The sequence below is a fragment of the Cinclus cinclus genome, chromosome 1 (assembly GCF_963662255.1).
Source record: "Cinclus cinclus chromosome 1, bCinCin1.1, whole genome shotgun sequence".
NCBI lineage: Eukaryota > Metazoa > Chordata > Aves > Passeriformes > Cinclidae > Cinclus > Cinclus cinclus.
Window position 1 is genome coordinate 45619933 of NC_085046.1, and position 16723 is coordinate 45636655.

A 16723-nucleotide genomic window follows, 5' to 3' on the forward strand; every position below is an offset into this window, starting at 1 on the left:
AGACAGTGAGTTGTGGCAACAATAGCAAGTTGAAGAGAAGTTTCACCACTATCTACTGATCTTTGTTTGCAGCTAAATTCATGTTATTCCTCACAGCGAATTCTCTGGGTAGAATACAAAAGTGTCAATATTCTGTTGGTCTGAGAAAGAAAAGGTTAACGTGGTCTGTTGGAAACTTTTATGGATTATGGAAAATCAGCAATATATCTTTATCTGATGCTTTCCACTTCAAAAGATTATCAAAAGAAGCTATGCCCAATTGTATTTTCAATTTTTTTTTATCATTTGCTGGTTTTCTGGTGTTTGATAAGAAGGGGCTGTAAGATTTTAATACTTTTTAACAGGCTTGCTTCTGGTGGTTGGCAGTGGTAATGGTTTTCAAAAAATAAAGCTTTCTTCCAGATGGCATAAAATTGATTTTAACAAAATTATGGAGAAATAGATTTGGTATGCATTATGAATTGTCAAACTTCAAAGGGCAGAAGGAAGTTTTGCATTCTTGTTTAGTTGTATTCCCTGAAAATTGTATCCAGCTCAGAACAAGCATTCAACCACTTATGCTAATGGAGATTCTGACATATCTATTGGTTATATATATTTCAAGTAAAAAGTTAACTTGAACGTTATTTTTTCTGCTGGTATTGGATATCCTGAAGTTAATCTTCAGTGCTCTCTCTGTTGTAAGCAGAGACCTACTTATAAATCTTATTTCTTGATGTAAATTAGTCAAGGTAGAACTGAGTTCTGCCTTGATTAGTTTGCTTCCAGCATATATCACCTCCTTTTAAAGTAATTTGGATACCCTGTGAAGTACTGCAGTTTTCCCAGGAGATGTACTCTTTGATAAATTAAATAAGCTTCTGTTATCAGACATCTTTCTTTATGTAATACTGTGATGGGGACCTCTAAACTTTCTCTTTGTTAGGGCGACTTGTCTAGTTCCGTTACAAAGAGCCATTTTAGTGTAGTAGTAATTTCTGAGTATGTGGTGCATACCAGGAATTCAGATCAGTTGTCATCTAAACTGCTTAATGACAAGAGTGATGCATTACAGTTGTTATAGAAATGTTGTTCAGCAAAGGGTCTTAACACCTAATGTGTATGATCAATGGCTCTTTCTTTTGCTTTTTTTTTCCTTTTTTTTCTTTTAAAGAAGTTTTTTGTCAGTGGAGAATTTCCTTGATATCGTATTCTAACTGGAAGATCTTCACTCGTGCTATGCAGCCTTCCAGTAAAAGTGTTTACAATATAGATAGAGACGGATTTTTCACAAGGTCATGTAGTGTTGGGTCAAGGGGAGATGGCCTTAAATTGAGGGAGGGTAGGTCTAGATTGGATAATAGGAAAAAATTCTTTGCTATAAGGGTGGTTTTGCACTGGAACAGGTTGTGTACCCCCCATCCATGGAAGTGTTCAAGCCTAACTTGGATGGGGCTTTGAGCAACCTGGTTTAGTGGAAGGTGTCCCTGCCCATGGAACTGGAGGATCTTGAAAGTCCCTTCTAACCCGAACCATTCTATAATTCTGTGTGTTGATTAGTACTGTACTAATATATTAGAAATGTAATGGGATTTATGATTGATTGTAAAATTCTGATGGAATTGCTTATATACTGAAACAACAAATCTGTTTCAGCATCTTTAGAGTATGACCTTTATGTACCCTAATAGGACAGGGTTTCTAGAATTTAAAAATTGCATATTTATTGTTGGGATTACTTTCTGATTGTCTGGCATCAGTTCAAAACTATGATACTTTTATTATAAATACTGTAATGCTATGTTAGTAGCATTGTATCTAACCATACCTCATGACATTTTTTGAGAAAATGAGTTACTCCCAGTAATTTTGTGAAGCTCTCTGTTTCTAATGAACATGTGGCAATTCATCATTTCCCTTAGATTTCACAGTCAGAAATGTTTCTGAGAGGATGTATCAAGATCTAATCACCAAGCTAATATTTGTTTTTTGGGAGAAATGGGGGGAACCAGTTTTGGTGAGACTGCTTTTGGTTCTGAAGTTGTTGATGGTTGTTCTTGGTTCCAAGTTGCAATCATGTAGCATTTTTTCATTAATACTAGATAACCTATAGCAGTTGGTGTGCAGTTGTATTATCTGTCTACTAGAATTTACAAAGATATCATGTCACACAGATAGGTAAAGATAGGTAAATAGGGATATCATACACAAGATGCCATATGAATCTTTCATCTTGTTACAAGATCCCAGAAGAAACCTCCTTTTTTTACCATGATTTTCAGAGTAGTAATTTTTTCAGATAGAGTTTTTTCTTTTAGTAAATGGCAAGATACTTTGTCTTAATTCCTAGATTAAGAATGATATGCCAGTATTCTCTCATTTGCACAGGTAGTGAGAGACTTAAAATAGGCCAGATTAAAGGGGCATAAATATTGAATAATTTATGTCCTCCATTATCTCCTAGTATTTTCAATTAAGTGAAAGTTTGATAAAGCCAAAAATATGGTTCAGATACCCCAAAAATAAAACACCTTATAAATCAAATTTGTACACACAGTGGGGGAGTTAATGAACTTTGCTTAAGATTCTGTTGTAGGAAAAAAGCCCCCAAAAATCCCCTAGCATATATTTGAAAGTTGGCTATTCCAGTAAACATGCAAATCCAGTTTACCACTATCTTTGTCCTCATGTGTGCATTTTGGTAGAATAGAAATTCCACAATTTGAAGCAACAGAACTATGTTTAAAGATAATGACGTGTAGATCTAAAGTAATGTGTGTCTTTAAAGAGGAAACAAACTTTATAACAATTCTTTTTTTCCAGCTCTAAAATATTTTAGTGTGTGTGTTTCCATATTTCACAGTTTTTGGAAACACAATCTCATTTGTCGGTATTTCACAGCATATTGTATTGGTAACCTAAAAAGAGATATAATGAAAGATGAAAAGTTCCTCTCCAATAGTATCAGTGGTGTAAAAATGGAGTATGGGCTTAGATGCAATAAGAGGTTCCAATAACCTTGTTTTAGCATATGTTTTATCGACTTTTTTTCCTCCAGGCTGAGTGTAACAAGGTCTGATTCCTTTTCCCCATATTAAAAATTATCTTGCTGGACTTAATTGTAGAGTTCGTGTATGGCAGACCTATTGCTGGATGTGTAGCATTCTTCAGCAAGATGAACAACTCCTGATGTGTTTTATTGCCTGCAGACAGCTTTGACAATCTCTGCAAGACCCAGACAAGCACCTCAGTTTTCCTAGTTAACTGGTGAAAAGTTACTGAGGAAAAGGAAGATGAAGTGTTAGATGATTTCAGTGCTAAAAATCAAAACAACAGATTTCTGAAGCTGGCAACGAAAGAAGTCAAGCCATTCAATTCATGTAATGCTTACAAGAGTTTCTTTCATCAGTTCCCGTAGGGGATCAATGGTCATAAGAAGTCAAGCTAAAAAGAAAATTAAGGTGAAAAAAATCTCTCAAAAATTCAGGATTGGGGGAATAGTGTCTACAGAAACCCAAGAAGTGTGTGAACTTCCACTATTCCAGATAGGATGCATTAATATTACAACAAATAAGCATTACTAGATGAATAACTGTAAAATTATATCATTAGAATTTGTTAGTTTAAAGAAATAGGGCCTTTTCAATGTCTCTTACCTACTCTTAAAAGACAACTGATGTCCGGAAAAAAACCCAATAAACCAGGTGTTAGGAAACACTCTGTATTGCTCCAATTTTGAGATATGAGACAATTTGAAAGAAGAGTTGAGTAGCACAGACTCATTACTTGTCAAGAAGAAGCTTACTGATCTGATTCTAATCTAATTTTTTAAGTCTTTCTGTGCAAATGAAGAACATCCAGTGTGAAAGGACGCAGCCCATATGGAAATTTGGCTGCAGTACCAGAAGTTAAATTTTAATGGAAGAGCTAATGAAACCATCATGTATATTCATCCTGGTATAAAATTTTTTGGTGAAGCATGTGCTTTCCTGAGAGTAAATTATTAATCTCAAAAGCATCTTAGAGTTAAGCAGTGTTAGAAATATTATCCCCACCCAGAGTTTTGCCTTCTTACATGTTTTGCTTTCTTACACTCTTTAATCGTGTTACTAGTTACCAGTTGTTTCATTAATACAGAAAACCCTACAACAGCTGATAACCATAAGTTTTTTCTGTGAGCAGGACTTTGCTCAGAGTCAGATTTGAAAAATAAATTAAAATCTCAAATGGTAGAGGTCATCATCCTCATGCATGCAGCTTTCAGAACCTTTAGTAATGCTCACTTTGCTAGATTTCTAAAACACCCACTGCTTTTAATATTGCCCTACTGTGTGATTTATCAATTAGATTAGTTTAGGAGCACCATTCCTAAAAGAAAAAATATTTCATATTCTACAAGATAACTTTTAAAACAATATTTTGATTACTAAGCTGTATGCATTTTTAACTTTCTTTCCACATCTGAAGACACTATAGAAGGAGAGTTTGGCAAATCTTGCTTTGAAGTTAAATGTCTATAGAATACAATACTCCAAAAATGGCATTTATATCTAATGCAGAAGTGTTCTGTGGATGGTGAAATGAACTTCATAGGACAAAAATACCAGAGAACCTTTTAAATGGCAAGTCTAATTTTCAGGAAATAATCTGTCATAGATTTTTCTCAGTTGAAGTTGCCATAGGCTATCAATATATGTTTACCAAGTAGGACTCAAAATGAAAATTTCTTGTAGAGAGTTGTTTATGCCGCTGGAGTTCCTATTAAATAAATATTTCTGCATTGAACAGATAAAGTTGCTGTTTCTGTTATGACTGGCAATTATAGCACAGCTGTGCAGGAATTACAAATGTGTCAGTGACAGACTTTTAAATTAACCCACTTTATTCACAAAGCATTTTTGCTAAATCAAATTTTTGCATTCTATTAACCTCAAAATGTGAGAGACTAATATTTGAAATAAATGTTCTTAAGTAGCTGGAAAATAGTTGCTGGCATAACAACTTAATAATCAATAACTCTGCACAGAACTGTTTTGCTGTACTCGGACCAGTTCGATAAATATTGTAAAGAGATCTCATACAGTTTCCTGTACAAGTCTTGATTCTTTTCTGTAATCTTTTATTTGGTGTTCTTCACAGACTGTTTAAGCTTTTACCTTAAATGTCTCTTGTGCCAGGATCCCTACAGAGCTTGACTGCTCATATTGTGGTCAGTTACCAAGATATTACCATGTACTTCTCTGGGATTTGCATTTTCTTTTGTCCCTAGTTTGGCTTTTATTTCTTATGTTTTAAGTAGATTGTAATTTGGTCGGAGTAGGCAAATTTGCTGAGTCCAAACCATTACTAAGATTTAAATGTCTATAATGCCTGTAATGTAGCTCTTCATGGTAGGTTGACTTAAGAGTACCATCTCACAAATAAGGATGATTTAAAATGAAATTGATTCATCTACTGTTTTGAACCATTTTTCTAGAACTACATATCATACTAATGTTCATCCTTTTTTGTTGTTGTTGTTTTTACTTCGTCTCTTACTTTGTCTGGGATGTTCAAGTGTATCTTCACTTTGATACTGTTTTCATCAGTCTGCGAATTCCTATTAGAACTGAATTTCTTTAAATGGCAGTAGAGGTCAAAATAAGATTAGTTAATATTATGAACATTATACATCATAAGTGATTTAAAGAAATATATGACTAGAGACAACAGGTATAATGTAAGAACCTTCATTGTGATTTTTCTATTGTGTGCTCAGTAAAAATGTCCTTCTTAGGCACTTAATAGATTTGGAATGTATTTAAGCTTGAGTCATTTGTCTGGAATTTCATCAGATTTGAATTCCATTAGTCTGTAGGATTTTGCCAGTTTAATAGTTGTCCCAGTGGTAGGTTTTTGTTATTTATATGTGTGGAAGTGCTTTTGCTTTGGTTTTTCTGTTTTTCTTAAATACAAAAGTGAATTGTAGAAGATTCCAGATAATCTGTGGCTGGTGTTGTTAATGCATTATGTTAAATAAAACTGGTTTGATATTGTTACAAGGATAATTCTTCAACCAAGAATAATTTTTCTTAGAAAACCTTTATTAAAAAATATACTGTCTCTTGACATTGTTCAGATGTAATACATTACAACTTCAGTAATATTTTCTGCATTTTTTTCTGAGTGCTAAATAGATACTGAGTCTATTAGTTTGCCTTTTTCTTTTCTTTTGTTCCAGTTCTTTTCAAAAGGAGTCCTAAAGGCTTTATCAATTATTTTTTTAGCTGTAATTTTTCAGGGACTCTTAGAAGGATGGTTTGTCATTTCCATTTCTGACAGCACAGGCAGATATTGCATGCCTACTTTATGGCTTCTGTGGCTGTTATCTCTTCTTTGAGACAAATAGATCAGTTAGAAATATATAATATGCTTGAAAACTATGAGTTAGGAAGTCTGGTACCACAGTAAATTCCTGGCCAAATTTGTTGATGGTCTGTGCCTGTGTTGTATACTACCATGGTCAGTAGCCATGGATAAGTGGATTATTGGTTTGTATGTGTAACAATAAGATGATTTTTAAAAATTGCTGTAAAAGCAAGGTGCTTAGAGACACATGGCTGGTGTTTCTTGTGAATTAACATATACAATGCTTTCAGATACAGAAAGCTCTTCTTTGACAGTTGACTGTACTGGTTTGAAAAGCAAAACCAGTGAGACTTCAAGTCAGTAATACAATTTTTAATAGGGAAGAGAAAAAGGAAAAACAAAATACATGCAATAATAAAAAATAAAACCACTGACAGAGTCAGAATACAACCTGATACCCTGTCAGTCAGGGTGCTGGTGCAGTTTTCCTCCAAAGGGTCCAGCGATGATGTGGATAAAAACCTGGTTCTTCCTCTGGAATCCAGTGGAAAAAGGCTGCCTTTGGCGTTCTAAACCTCAGTTTTTATCTAGGTAGGAAAGGCTTGGCTCGTCCTCCTGGCTGGAGCATCTCCCAGTGGGATGATGTAATCTTATCAGTTATACAGTAGGACTCAATGGCCCATTAACAGAAGACATTTCCCACAGAGATAAGGATGATCACCCTTCTCAGATGGTAATAGAATATATATCTTGTATTGTAAACCAGGACATTGACATAAGCATAAATGCCAAGATTGTAATTAATATTGTGAACTTTCAAGTATTCTAGCGTTTTTGAAAACTGGTGAAATCACTATTGTGTCTAAAATAGACACAATATAGCCAGGCAAATTCCTGAGTTAACAGCTGTAAGAATACCCATAATTTGACTGGCATCAATTTTGCATAGTTTATGAAGTATATTTCACATTGCATTTGAATTCTTTCAGAACTGCCTTGATTGTCACTCCAGGATAAATTACATCATAGGCAGCTCAGAAAATGGCTGTTGCTTCAGGAATATTATTAATAAAGATAAAGGCTTTCAAAGTAAGAAATACACAATTAAATACTTTTCTGGCTTATGCACACAATTTAGTAATCCTGTTCAAGTTTGACTGATATGTTGTTAGAATTATTTATTTGTACTTCAGACAAATAATAGTAATTTGTAGATCTCCGAAATATTAATGTGTTACAAAGGTATGCTATATGAGTAAACCTTCCAAATCTGACAACAGACCCTATCTCAGACTTCTCCCTACATATATGTGCTCTATGTATCTTAACGACAACAGTATGGATATCCTTCTTTCAGAACCTGCCCCTATCTAAGTCTAGTTGACTTTATTTTTGACTAGCTAAACTCTTGGAGAGTGGAATCTTGCAGCCAAGTGTCAGGCTACAAAAAAGGTACTCTGGATGAAGCCTTATGACAAAGTGAGATTGAATGTATAATTATGGTTGCACTCAGATATGCCATGACATCTGAGGATCCTTCATGGCAATTTGCACAGAACACAAGTGATGTGTACTAATATAATATTAGGCATGCTGGTATCACAAGTCTGCATTTGGTCTTCAGCCTCCTGCAGTGTATTTGATTTGATTAAAAGAAAGTGCCAATCTCTACCTATTACCTAAAAGAGAAAAGTAATAACGTATATATACAAAGCATGAAGCCCAGCCTTTACCAGTGAAAAGTAAAATTGATGAACTAAATATTTTTCTTTCCTATTTCAATTAAAATGAAGAATTTGGATGATTCAATAATGTCTCTTTCTGTGAGTAGTGACTGACATTTATTGTCACTGTCATGGCAATGCTCACTGGATATAGAATTAGATGGATTGCTGGCATCACGCTCCTGTTGAAGGTGTTCTTTTTGGTCGTCAAATATGCAGAATAATACACAGAAAGTCATTAGTGACTATTACAACTGTGGCAGTAGAAACATTCTGCAGTGTGGACTATAGATGAGAATAGTTTTATTTGCAAACATCTTTCAGCTTTTGTAACATGAAGAATTTTTCTTGTTCATTCAATTCGCACCTTGCATCAATAAAAATTGCTGACAAGTGCAGTCTGATTTGCAGCCATTAATTCTTGTACAAAATCACCTGAACAGGTTGGATTTTTTGTTTTGTTTTTATATATTTTTTTAAATTAAGCGGTAGCTTTTGTGTACTCATTAATTATAAAGTCTGCTTTGGATTTGACTGGACTTACTAGGTCAACAGACCTTGAATTGGAGAAGATAGTTTTATGGTCTACTGAGAAACCAGTTTTACATGGAAATGAAATACAAGAACAAGGGTTGGAAAATATTAAGACTGTGGTATAAAGTAAAACATACCTGTGTGAGCCAAGGTCAGAATACTACCCACTTTTAATTTCCTGACTTCTGTTAGCTTGTAATTCAGTGCTTTTATTTAAATGCTTTTCCCTGCATTTTTATAACTTCTGTGGAGAGACATGTTGGCCTGAGTTTCTGAGCTACTATATGCCGACAACAGTTAATCATCTGTTTCTTTGTCTTTTAGTGAAACTTAAGATTCTTATGTTTATGTTGTTCTTATTTTTCATGATTTGTAGTATAATTAGGAGTGGCTGGCTTGGCTGTTTTTGGTGCTTTGTACATATTAAGTTTCATTGCCCAGTATGTGGGAATGTAGACTACATTTACCAGCTCATTAACCTCTTTAAACTGGCTGCAGAATGGATGTTTTCCTGTCACCATCACAGGTCAGTGGATGCATTGCATTCCAATAGACTCTTGCTAGAATATTTTAAAAATGTTAAGCCACTACAGCATTGATTGTCATGATTTTTCTGATTTATGTGTTTTTTGTTCTAATTTATAGATTTTTTTATGGGGGGAAAATCCAGATAAAATAATAGGTTAATATTGTTTTTCTGAAGTCAGAAAGTAAAATGCTGACTAAGAAAACCTCACGAGGTGATCCTGTTCCTCTACAAAATGTAAATATTTTATACACACCCATCACATTTCCAGGACACTCAGTATAGAGAATGTTTGGACAAGGGTGAAATGCATATGACTGTGTGGTCTCACTGATGTACTTAACCACTAGTCACCATCTGCCCTGGATCTGTTCTTAGGAATTTAATAAGGTCAGAAAAGTCGCCTTTGATTCTCTGTGTTAAAAGTAGTGTCCTCTACAAAAACTGTTATGTATTCAATTGAAGAAATCCATAAACCTTATTTGCTCAGTGGGCTATGGCAGGGTTGACACCATCATTCTTTCAAATGCTACTCTTACTGAGTTGTGGAAATTTGCATAGGCAGGCAATTTTGCTCTTCAGCTGAGCATTTCCAATCGTGTAGAACATATCATGAGAGAGAGCTTAAAAACTAGAAGATTCTGGGTTTGTGTTAACTACAACTGGATACCTGAATTTTCTTTTCTGAGTACTCACCTCATAAGGAGCAAGCTTGGTGCTACTTTCTGTTAGTTTAGCAGCAAGTAGAGCTGGGTGATTCCAGATTATCATGTCAAAACTTCTAAAGTCACTAAAGACTTGCCAAAATAAATCCCAATCAGGAGCATTGAGAGAGCAGACACTAACAATATATTGATTAAATATGCTTTCATGAAGGCATCACATACATAAACTTGCTTACAGGTGGCTGAATACTGAGATGTTATGAGTCACGAAGTTAGCAGACCACAAAGCCCTTTATATTACTTGATAACTCTATCCAAGCTCTAAGATTGTTGTGAAAAGGTATGAGAAGGCTTAGTGACTGTGTTGTAAATCATTAATTATAGATGCTGTAGATTAATCATGTAGGCTTATCACAGAGTTTAAAATTCCAGAATGCATCAAGAGGAGTCAATCTGCATGTCATACTGCAAAAACGAGATAGATGTCGTATATTAGATTTTATGGATTGACCTAATAACCTTGTCACAAATAGGAGGACTTCTATTCAGGATTCTTACTTAAAGGAATGCCTTTGATTTGTTTGTGTCACTGAAAACCACAGCACAGATTACAGACTCAAAGCTAGCATTTAAATGGGCTATTCAAGGTGCTTAGTGAAAAGAAACCTACTTGCTTCTATTGAGTGTAATTTGTTTGTTTTAACTGGAAATGATTACTAAGCTGATCATTTAATAAATAATTACAGCTTGACACTATGCAGAAATCAAAGTCCCTGTTCATCAGAGCACTGACACACCTGTGCTCATGACTTAAGGTTAATTGATCTGATAAATGAGTACTGAATACTTTGTGTTGCAGTCATAATGTTCTCTGCTATTGGCATATTATGAGAATCTTTGTGATTCTAAGGAATGTATAATTGGATACATTTTTTTTCCTGGCCTTGACATATCATCATAATATTATATATTACATATTATACTTTTATTTACATCTCCATTCTGTTTTTAATTTTAAGTGTCACAGCCAGGAACTTCTAGTTTTCAGTTATTAATGCAATGACTGAATTTAACTATTCTATCACATACTGTCTATACATTGTTATTATGGAAATTATATTTCTCTGTTGACGTCAATATTGGAACAAGCTTGTTTTTTCAACTTTTTCTTGTACAAGTTGAAGTTGGGTGTTCATGACACTCATTAACCCCAAAACTATATTTTATGTATCAGTATAGTTTGAAAATTCTCAGTCCATGATTTGTTACCTTATTTTTAATATGCTGTATCATATTGCAGTTCACCTAATTTTATTTAATTTACTTTTCTCTAATGCAGGGTTGGGAAGAAACTGTGGATGCTGCGGTCTCTTACTTGTTAAGAACTTGTTTGTCAAAGAGCTCCAAGGAGCAGGCCCTGACCCTTAGCAGTCAGTTGTCCATGCCCAAAGATACCAGCAGACTGAAGAAGAACATCACCCTCTTCTGTGATAGATTGGCCAAAGGTGGTCGCCTTTCATTAAGTACAGACTTGGCCACTCAGCAAGCTGCTGTCATGCCAGGTAGAAAATAAAGTTCATGAATATTCAGACTCCAGAATATTTATTTGCATGTTAAACTGAAAAGTTCTTATCATTTTATTTTCTTGGCAGTTTGTTTTTCATTGATGGTGGAAACCAAACACTGTTTGTGTTGCTGACAAGTAGAATGACTTAGGTAATAAGATAATTTCAAGTCTGAGTTTTTTTCCTCATTTTATTCAACATTTACTGTTGCTTTTGCACAATATGCACAGTAAAGCAAATGAAACGCAGATGATCACTGTTATGCTGAAAACTCTTATCAATTATTTCTTTGCACTTTTCTATTGGATGTGTGTGTGTATGTTTCTAATATGATGGAAAAAAGAGGAGCTAAAGGTCCTTTCTTGATAAAGAAATTAATATATTTGTATTAGTGGCTTTATGGCATATCCATATGATAAATCATGAAGTATTGATAACACTAAATAAAAAAATATGCAACTTTTCTAAAGCACTAGTAGACTGGGTGATATCTCACCGAAAGCATGAAATTGAAGATGAAACCAATTTAAGTATGTGTTGAGTAATATTTCCCATATAGAATAAGAATGTGGGCAAGATTTCACAGTGCGCAGATTTACATGAATGTCACAGAACTACTATTTTTAAAGCAAATATTATTAATGTCCTTTTCTATATTCCTACTTTTTAGTTATTGTGGCAGCAAAGTTATATTTTTTTGTTGAATCTGAAGTTTAGCATCTTGTTACTGTTGTGAGACATTTTCTTCCTGCTGTTTTCCTCCAGTGAGACAGATATATAGACACTCTTAATAAACATCAGATACTCCTGGTAACTTGGGAACAGGTATTTTTTTCCTCATCTTTCTGCTCCAAGTCTGGATTGGATGTTCGTTCAGCTTAATACTCTCCTAAACCATAGTATCACTGTGGTCTTTGACCTCAATGCCTTCCTTCTCTTACAGCAGTCTTCACATCTGTAAGGAAAGGTTTGTATCATATATATGCATCATACTTAAAATCTGGAGTTTATTTTGTTGGCGTCATGGATTTTTTTTTTTTTATAAATATGGGAGTTGTGTTAGGGCAGTATCTTGATTATCAGTATATTGTTTTCTTACATTATGAATAATAATTAAATTCTTGTTTAATATAATATGAATGGTCTGCACAATGTTTCAGCAACTCAAAAGTCCTTGTTATGTGCAGCCCTCCTTTGCATGTACGAGTATAAATGATCTGGTAAAACAGTTGCAGAGTATACAGTGGTAGAAATTCTATAAACATATATTAAATTTCTTTAGTGTTACACTGTTGCCATATCTGGAACTACACTCATTGTAGGAAGCTAGGCTGAAAGAATAGTGCAGGAGGGTATCTTCCCCAATGACTTGCAGCTGTACTGATTACCAAGGAGTGGAAACATCTGTGTCTGCCCAATCAGTTTGGGGACTATAAAAGAGTTGGCTAGCTGGCCACTTGTTACAGGCAGTTGCAGTTTTATTTGGAGCTTGGTACTGAGTATCTGATGACTGTGAGGAGGTAAGGGGCATGTGGTTGTGCAAGGGACAGACAAGGTAAGATGTATGAGGGTCAGTTAGGGTTAGGCAGCCAGGAAAGGGACGGTTTGGGGTTTAGCCAGTCATGCAGGAAGCAGTCAGACCTGCATAGAGCTGCTGGTAAGAAAAAGGAGTAAGTACTGTGTGAAGCTGCCTATGAGAGAAGGAGCAAGAGTTGTTGGAAAGAAATTCACTGAAAGATGGCAAGAAAAGTTTTCTAATAAAGGACTGGTGGTGATGCCAGTCATGTCTGTCTCAATGTAATTGTAACAACTCATAATCACGAGAAAGTAATCAAGTGAGGCAGAGTAAGTGTCATATTAGCTTTACAAATTTGTTTGTATTTCTTTGCAAGACTAAAATATGCGTGAAGGGCATTTCATTTGTTGAACTTTGATTATATAACCATTGTTTTTCCTTCTAAGAATTTTGAGAAGGTTTGAATAGCTGGATTTCAAATTTTTCTGTCTAAGCTAATAATGTGAATTGATTTAATAGGGAAATCACCTCTTCCTATTCAGTTGAGTAGTGTTATTGAGTTCAGGGAATGATGCAATTATATTATGATTCTGTTAGGAGAAGAGTAAAATTTTTAAATATTGTAAACAAATTAGAAGAAATATTACTCTTGATAGAATTTGCATTCCCAAATTTTACTCATTAACTGTTGAGAGACTATAAATTTTGAAAGAGGTTGAAGTTTAAAAATGTTATCTTAATGAGAAGCTCATTAGAGAGAAATACTTCTGTGACATACTCAGAATGGCATAATACTTAAGTAGTTACCCTCCAGCAGGATGTGCTGTGTGATTTGAAACTCCGTGTGTTTGTCTTTGAGTGGACTGAGGAAACTTGGAACTTCTTTTTGAGAATAAAGGTTTCACTGACACTTTTTAAACATGTTTGTCTTGTCACCTGTTTGGGTTTTCACTAGCCATCTCTACCTTGGCAGGTAATGTGGTCTGTTAGATCTGCAGGCAGAAAAAGTCGAGGCTAGCAACATGACGTGTACCATCTCCGTGTTTCAGTCAGAACTAGCTCTGTGCCTGTAGTGGTTCTTCATTAGCAGTCCAAGTGCTCTAGGTATGTTCCTGGAATTTATCTGCCTGGTTAGGTTTGCCTAAAAGACCACCCTCAGTGTGAAAACAGTGTTAGTGGGGATAATAAGAAAATGTTTGACTCACTGTTGAGTCCAGCTAAAAGCACCTGTTTCTGTCTACAGATGGAAGCAATTGAGAATGATGCCTTATAAAGGAAACCAGTATACAAAATGACTGTGCTGTTGAGTCAAGAGCTCTTTGATAAAGCCTAGAAAATAGAGGCACTCCTTTTCCCAGCCCTTAAAGGAGAGAACTGTAATAGGTAGAGGAGAGCAAGGTAGAACCATATGTGGAGAGAGAGACTGAGAATTGTATTTGTATCTGAAGATTTATGGTTAAATACTGGATGGTAATGTAGGGCAAAGTTCTTCAGGATGCTTAAGCTTCATACCAAGCCAAAGATGGTCCCATAATTGTTCATGTAGGGTAACCACCATTACCTTGAGGATTTTGTTCAATGCTACTTTTTCTTAAGCTCATTGTTTTTCTTAATGATACAGACCCCTTTTTCTGTAGCAACCAGTTTTTTAAAATTTCTTTTCAAGTGTCTAGGGCCCTTCTACTATTGCAGCACTGTAACATTAGGCTCAATTTCTAGAAGCTGTATTTAATACGTTCAAGATGGTTACCCTGAGATCTAGAGAAATAGCCTGAAGCCACACTGAAAAGCTGATTATTATCTTGAAGTGTGCAACTATTTGAAAGATGCCTTTAAAAATAGTTGTCAGTATTTGTAGTTAATCCAAGAGTTTATGTTAGAGGTAGACTGTGGTCTCTCCTGGCTTTGGTTTTAGTCACAATTTTCTTAAATAACTTCAGTGATGGAATATGGGCATGAATGTTAAAATTGTGGTTTTGCAACAAGCTTGAAGTAGTTTGAGGGATATTGAGACAACACATGCTTGCCTTGATAAATTAGAAGAAGGATCTAAAGTTATTAAGGCAGTTTTCACTTGAGACAAGTGCCAAGGACTCTAACAACTAAGAATCTGACAAAGTAAAATTTGAGAAATAATTCCATAAGCACTATTGCCATAGGATAGGCTCGTGGGGTTATATTGAACCATCAACTGGATAAAAGACAGCAATATGTTTCCACTGAAGGTGAATTCCCACTTTGGGTTGTAGTCATATGACTTTTACTGAGGATATGTGATTATTTCTTTCTATTCTTTGTGCACAATTTAAGGAAAACCTAGACAAATTGAATGGAATTCAGTTTTGTTTCTTCTGAGGGAAAAATAAAGAGGAATTTCAGGGGGGACTTGATAGCTTTCCAGTAAGTTAGATATTGGTATATGGGTGATTAAATTTTAATCAGAATAATTGGCTAAATATGATTATAACTGTAAACCACATCAGGCTATATTGTGTACTGTGTTGCTTTTGGCAATGCATAAATGGCTGGATGAGATAAAGGATGAGGGGTTAAGGGAGTGATGCCAACCCCAAGTGTGGGTCAGTGCCAAGGAGGTGCTTGGAAAGATGCTCTAGACCACCCACATTGTCATGTATTGCGATTAATGGGTGTGAGAATTTATAGCCTCAATACTGAAGACCTGCAGTGAGTTAATTCTGTACCTTTTAATGGTCTCTTATAATATCTGTGTGTTGTGCAGGTTTTACTTTTAGAACCTTGATGAGTATTAAGTGTGAGTGTTTGAAGACTTGTTTAGATGTCAGTCTGATTGGAGCTCTGTTTACAATATTGCTTCACCCATATTTTGGAAAGCTTGGTTACTCTTTCACTAGAATGTGATCCTGCTTTTCCTATAAGAGTTCCTGATCTGGTGTGCAAATAGTGCCTCTATCAGATCAAGGCTTTGTTCAAGCAATTATTAAAAAAAAAAAAAAAAAAAGAACTTTACCTTTCTTTAGACCATCCTTTTTCTTGTTTGTTTTTTTTTTTAAATTCAACTTCAGCATTTTTTATCTCTTGCCTTCATTAGGAGATCACTGTATTGTGCTTTAGTGTGACTTACTCACATAATTGGATATAAGTGGAGCAGTAGAGAAAATTTTATTTAACTGGAAAGTCAATTACTGATCTTCATTACTGATATCTGTGGAATGCTAAAAGCTGTCATCTTCCCAGATGGCTGAATTTAGAACTGAAATTATAAGGCCAAGGATGAATATTTTGCATCCAGGAAATAGGATTTACAAATAGTTTTGTGTAAATGTAGTATTTGGAAGCTATATAAAGTTAGAGCTAGAAGGCAGGATGATGGCCCATCTAGTTTTCCCCTTTGTGTTGCAATGCGGTTAAGGGATTCAGAACATCAGTGACAGAGTATATCTGAACTCTTAAACACCTTGAATGGTATCTTGATAGCTGCTATATTAGCTTAGTGTCCTTGTTGGAAGATTTTCCTAATGTTTAATATATCTGTTTTATCCTGCAAACCAGAGTGTTTTATTGTGAATATTGAAAGTGGAGCTGGCAATTAATGCTGTTCTTTAATTGTTTAAGACTTTGGAGTGTTTTTAGTACATTTCTCCAGTAACTTTTCTCATATACTAATTGTGACAAAATGCTACCCTTCTTTTTATGAATGATTTTTAATCTTTGTTTTCTGAAATGGAATAGTTTTTCTTTAGTCTGTGCAGGAAGTGTATTGTACTGTACTCTGCCCTATCTCAATTTGAAGACCCTTTTTTTAAAAATTTGTTGCCTAACCAGATGTTTCCCATTCTGTGTTTATATGTCAGCATGGTAGTGTTTGGCTAGATACTTCATTTTCA

General features: G+C 34.9%; 1 protein-coding gene across 1 annotated transcript in view; it reads left to right on the forward strand.

Annotated features, from left to right (window-relative positions):
• BBS9 (Bardet-Biedl syndrome 9) overlaps nt 1-16723 on the forward strand; it is a 194357-nt gene that overhangs the window by 151685 nt on the left and 25949 nt on the right. Inside the window, exon 21 of the mRNA XM_062505631.1 lies at nt 11116-11338. Within this exon, the coding sequence (XP_062361615.1) occupies nt 11116-11338 (223 nt within the window). The remainder of the gene's footprint in view (nt 1-11115; nt 11339-16723) is intronic.